Raw genomic sequence first — 6,000 nt, 5'->3', positions numbered from 1 at the left:
GCGGTATCGGCTCACTGCAACCTTCACCTCCTGGGTTCAAGCAATTCTCCTGCCTTAGCCTCCTGTGTAGCCGGGATTACAGGCCGCCGCCACCACGCCTGACTGATTTTTTGTATTTTTAGTAGAGACGGAGTTTCCCCATGTCAGTCACGCTGGTCTCGAACTCCCGACCTCAGGTGATCTGCCCGCCTCAGCCTCCCAAAGTGCTAGGATTACAGGCATGAGCCACTGCTCTTGGCGTAATTTTTGTATTTTTAGTAGAGATGAGGTTTTGCCATGTTGGCCAGGCTGGTCTCAACCTCCTGACCTCAAATGATAAGACCACCTTGGCCTCCTTTAGCTGGAATTACATGTGTAAGCCACCACGCCAGGCCACCTTTCCAGGTCTTTTCCTGATCCTGAGGGTTTAGGAATTTTTAACGGTCTGAATAGAAAATATTTGCAAAAACATTTGCCATCTATTACCTGTAAGGGTGGTCATCTATGAGACTTCCTCTACATAATAAGAACCTTAGTTTCCACACCTGTTTTTTTTTGAGACAGGGTGTGGCTCTGTTGCCCACGCTGGAGTTCAATGGCATGAACTTGGCTCACTGCAACCTCTCCCTCCTGAGCTTAAGCAATCCACCCACCTCAGCCTCCCTTGTAGCTGGGATTACAGGCCTCTGCCACCACATCCAGTACAGGTATGTTTGGTACAGACAGGGTCTCACCACGTTGCCCACACTGGTCTCCAACTCCTGACCTCAAGCAATTCGCCCACCTCAGCATCCTGAAGTGCTGGGATTACAGGTGTGAGTCACCGTGCTCGTGCCCACAACCCCTTATCTTCACTCAGACACTCTTTTTATTGATTCCAGGTCTGTATAACTCAACTCTTTTTTTTTTTTTTTTTTTTTTTTTTTGAGACGGAGTCACAGCTCTGTCCCCCAGCCTGCAGTGCCAGTGACACGATCTCGGCTCACTGCAACCTCAGCCTCCCGGGTTCAAGCTATTCTTCCGCCTCAGCCTCCCCAGGAGCTGGGACTACAGGCACGTGCCACCTTGTCCAGCTAATTTTTTGTATTTTAGTAGAGATGGGGTTTCACCGTGTTGGCCAGGCTGGTCTCAGACTCCTGACCGCAGGCAATCCGTCCACCTCAGCCTCCCAAAGTGTTAGGATTACAGGCGTGAGCCACCGCGCCCAGCCAGAACTCAACTCTTTGAACCAATTGCCAATCAGAAAATATTTGAATCCACCTATGACCTCTAAGTATTTCACCCTTTGAGTTGTCCTGCCTTTGCACACGGAACCAACCTATGTCTTACATGCATTGACTGATGTCTTATGTCTCTCAAAAATGTGTAAAACCAAGCAAGCTGTAACCCAACCACCTTGGGCACAAGTTCTCAGGACCTTTTGAGACTGTGCCTCCCTCCATGCACACTCATATTTGGCTCAGAATAACCTTCTAAATACTTTAGAGTTTGCCTCTTCTCGACAAGGGCAAGATAAGTGGAATAAACGAATAACCGCAGTTTTCCTGGTGATATTGGTCACTGGGTTCACGTTTTGGTGTAGCCAGTCAAGCCTGGAATTCCCTTCCTCATTCGCTTTAGCTTTTTGGCCAGTCTTGGTTTGCAAGAGACTTGCAGCGGCCTAGACGGATGGCCGGGATTCACAAAGGTCGCAGAGACGGGAACTGCTTCTTCCCCAGCGCCGCCTCCACACCCTCGCGTGGATACTGACATCCGCCCCATTCCAGGAAGGCGCACAGCTAGGTGCAGCCGGCCAGCGTGGGCCGGGGGCGGCGGGGCCACCTCCCCCAGCTCCGCGCGCAGGGCCCGTCGCCCTTGACAACGCGACCCAAGGTCACGGAGGTCCCTCCCCCAGGCCCGACCGTCCACGCGAGGGGTAGTACCCCGCCACGCGCCCGAGCAGGCAGCGGCCCGGACAGCCCGGCGCCCGCCGTGACGTCACCGCCCAGCGCCCGAGGAAGGCCCCGCCCCGTCGCATCGTGTCCAGTCCCGGGTGGCTGCTGCGCGCGGCGGTCTGGGAGTACGACATGGCGCGCGAGCTGCGGGCGCTGCTGCTGTGGGGCCGCTGCTTGCGGCCTCTGCTGCGGGCCCCGGCGCTGGCGGCCGTCCCGGGAGGTGAGGGCGTCCTGGCTGGACGGGCAGCGGGTGGGCCGGGCCACGGAGACGGCAGGGGCGTCCTTGTGCTCCGGGGAGCGAGGCGCCGGCACCTGCTTCACAGGCGTGGGAGGTCCGGCGAGGCCAAGCGCGGCAGATGCGTTTCCTTTCGCTCCACTCCTCGCCAGCTCCGGCCTGGCTGCCTTTTCCTCGGTTGGACTCCCCTCGCCACCCGCCCTTCGGAGCCCTGAAGGAGGCTGGGGCTTGGGGGGTCGCGGGGTCGGGTGGAGCGGCTGCGGGGTCGTCCCTCCTGGAGCTTCAGTCCTGTCAGGTAGCGCACGTGCAGGTGGAGCCGCTGCGGAGCGCGGAGTCTTTGCGTGTGCATGTGGCGGGGAACGGACTCGCTCGGGGTGATCGTGCGAGTTCCCTGAATCGTGCTTTACCCCTCCCCGCCCCCCAGTAGCGCGCTGGCGGTTCGTTTGTTAATTAGTTAATTGGACGCACCTGTGAGCGCCCGCTCAGTGCCTGGCGCGGTGCAGGTTCTGGGGACGCCACAGGGAACAAAACCAACAGCAGTCATCCGGGTTCCCAGAGCAGGTGAACTCGATGTCGTTGACGCAGCTGTGTCCTCGGGGCCTGGAATTGATGGATGCGCCAATAAATGTTTGTAAAAAAGAGAGAATGACTCTAACCTCTGCTTTCCCAGTCCCCACTCGGAGGTAACAACAGTGAAAGTTTTGGCGTTCCTTCGGGGCTGTACACAGTGTTACACGTGTAAATATAAATATCTACGTATAACTATTTTTACTCTAAAAAGCCTAAACCATGTATGCATTGTGCTACGTTGTACTCCAGAAAATTTTAACGCTCCCAGCATTCTTTCCACATGTTTTCATGTCAGTGTACACAGGTCCATGTGCCTTCCAGTGACCACACAGTATTCTGTATGATGGACGTGTCGTTTGTTTAAACATTGTGCTATTAGTGGACGCAATAAAGGTTATTTCAGGTTTTGCTTTTTATATGCTGCATAGAATGGGTGAGTACTTAAATATTTGTTCATGTGCGGTATTTCTTTAGCCTTACATAATTAGAATTTTAGAATTGATATTTAGAGCCTATGCGTTTTTGAAATGTTAGCAGATACTGCCAAATTGTCCAAAAAGGCCTTATCAATTTATATCCCCTTTAGCAGGCATCAAGGCTGCCTATTCCAAAGGTATTTCTTCAACGCTGAATATTATGTCTTTTCAAAACCAGTGGTCTATAAAAGATACCTTGTGGCCGGGCGTGGTGGCTCACGCCTGTAATCCCAGCACTTTGGGAGGCTGAGGTGGGCAGATCAGGAGTTCAAGACCAGCCTGGCCAACATGGTGAAACCCCGTCTCTACTAAAAATACAAAAATTAGCTGGGTGTGGTGGCGTGCCCCTGTAATCCCAGCTTCTTGGGAGGCTGAGGCAGGAGAATCACTTGAACCCAGGAGGCAGAGGTTGCAGTGAGCTGAGATTGCACCACTGCACTCCAGCCTGGGCGACAGAGTGAGACTCCATCTCAACAACAAAAATAATTTTTCCTCAGAAAGTGATGCTGTTGCTCTCTTCTAGCACCAGTGTCTGATCAATTATTTATTTATTTTTCTCGTCTTTATGATGTGGGGTTTCACTATGTTGGCCAGGCTGGTCTCCAGTGCCTGACCTCAAGTGATCTGCCCGCCTCGCCCCCTAAAATGCTGGGATTGCAGGTGTGTGTCACCGTGCCTGGCCAACTGTTCTATTAATTTAGTTCTTGTTTCTTTTGTAGCTGACTCGGGTTTTTTCCCCCTTGGAGGTTAAGATTTTTTCTCTTTGTCGTTTGTGGTCTCGCGTCCACAGGTGTTTGTGATTCATGCTTTGTATCATGCGCTGTCGCTTCCATTTGGAAAATATGTCAGTTTTCAGCCCAGGGACATTTTAATTCTCTTTCTTTATCTCTTTTTCTTTTCTTTTTTTTTTTTTTTGAGATGGAGTCTCGCTCTGTCACCCAGGCTGGAGTGCAGTGGCGCGATCTCAGCTCGCTGCAAGCTGCACCTCCCGGGTTCACACCATTCTCCTGTTTCAGCCTCCCGAGTAGCTGGGAGTTTAGGCGCCTGCCACCACGCACTGCTAATTTTTTGTATTTTTAGTTGAGACGGGATTTCACCGTGTTAGCCAGGATGGTCTCGATCTCCTGACCTCGTGATCCGCCCGCTTTGGCCTCCCAAAGTGCTGGGATTACAGGTGTCAGCCACTGCGCCCGGCCCTTCATCTCTTTTTCTTAAAAATCATCTCTCTCCTCTCCTCCTCCATCTTCTGGTGCGGTGGTTCAAGCATTCCTCTGCCTGAGTCTAAGAAATGTAACGTGTTCTTGGCAGCCTTCTGTGTTGCAGGTGCCCTTGTCATTGTCACCTGTGTGGATGAATGGGAAGGTAAATTGTTTGGATTGATTGAACGATGAGTGAATTTAGCTAAGAAAATACATGTCTTGTGCAACAGGGGAGAAAGAATGGTTTAGGCAGATCCACCTATATAGAAAATCCAGACTTCTTGAAATTTTTTTCTCTTCTTGGGAAAGTGTTTCCAGGTTCTAGCATGTGCCTGGCTTCACATGTGTATGTCTTATATCTGTGGAATCCTCTCGCCCATGCTGCGCTGCCTCAGTCACCCATGAGCTCAGCCCTCTTACGCTTTCAGACCTCACTGACCCTAACACTGCCAGCCCCGTCACTTGCCCTCAGAATATCTTATTTGATTTTTTTTGAGCCGGAGTCTTGCTCTGTTGCCCAGGCTGGATGGAGTGCAGTGGTGCAACCTTGGCTCACCACAACCTCCGCCTCCCGGGTTCAAGTGATTCTCCTGCCTTAGCCTCCCACGTAGCTGGGACTACAGGCGTGTGCCACCATGCCCAGCTAGGTTTTGTATTTTTAATAGAGATGGGGTTTCACTGTGCTGGTGAGGGTGGTCTCGAACTCCTGACCTCATGATCCACTCACCTTGGCCTCCCAAAATGCTGGGATTACAGGCGTGAGCCACTGCACCTGGCCTACCCTCAGAATATTTCTGTGAGGGGTGGGCTAGGATATCTGCTTGTGGACTTTATATTTGTCATTTTTGCCCATAACAGTTTATTCAACAAATACATTTCACATGCCCCCGAGTCTTCAAAGAAAATGTGGCCCTGCTGTCTGGAGTCATAGGTGGCTGCTGAGCAGTGTACCAGGGCCATCTTGGTGGCCTGGACAGCACATCAGAGAAACAAGAGCTGCTTGCCCCAGGGTAAGTTTCACAGATGAGGAGCGATTTGGACCAAGTGTCCAAGGCTGTTTTCACTGGAGGGGAGGGAGGAGCATTCCATGTCTGGAAAGCTGCAGGTGCAAAGGTAAGGAGATAGCTCTGAATAATTGGTTTGATGAAAGACTTGCGGGAGTGTGCAGGAGTGATGGTGAATGAGGCTAGCAGTTGTGTCTTTTCTGTCAGATATAAGCTTGTGCATTGGAGCCTCATCCTGCAATCCTCAGGACAGTCACAGAGCCAGCCCTGGGCCTGGTGTTTGGGGAGCCCAGCCACGTGGCCCACCGTGAGACCTTTTCGTCAGAGCTCCAACTGTCAGAAGTGTCAGATGTGCCAGTAGAAGGATGAGGCTGCCTCCTAAAGGAGAGGGAAGACCTGGAAAGATCCACAGCAGATGCAGTCTCCCAAAGCAAACGTGATTGTGTGGTCAGGCAGGTAGGGTGACGGGTTGGTCATTTTGCAGGACCAGGTGACTGCCACAATCATAAAGGGTGCCGAGTCCAGTCTCCTGGTCATGCCAGATGCTCTTGTTTTCGTGAAATTGCCAGAACATGACTGAGGCAACCACAATAGGACTGGTTG

At 52.1% G+C, this 6,000-nt stretch overlaps 1 protein-coding gene across 1 annotated transcript in view; it reads left to right on the top strand.

Annotated features, from left to right (window-relative positions):
* Window positions 1–1,719: 1,719 nt before the first annotated feature.
* The window catches only part of TRAP1 (TNF receptor associated protein 1), a 60,450-nt gene continuing 56,169 nt past the window's right edge, over window positions 1,720–6,000 (top strand). Inside the window, exon 1 of the mRNA XM_054455744.2 lies at window positions 1,720–2,133. Coding sequence (XP_054311719.1) covers window positions 2,046–2,133 — 88 coding nt within the window. The 5' untranslated portion in view covers window positions 1,720–2,045. The remainder of the gene's footprint in view (window positions 2,134–6,000) is intronic.

Source organism: Pongo pygmaeus, chromosome 18 (assembly GCF_028885625.2).
Source record: "Pongo pygmaeus isolate AG05252 chromosome 18, NHGRI_mPonPyg2-v2.0_pri, whole genome shotgun sequence".
Taxonomy (NCBI): Eukaryota; Metazoa; Chordata; class Mammalia; order Primates; family Hominidae; genus Pongo; species Pongo pygmaeus.
Note: the sequence above shows the minus strand (reverse complement) of the source record. Positions and strands in the feature narration are given on the sequence as shown.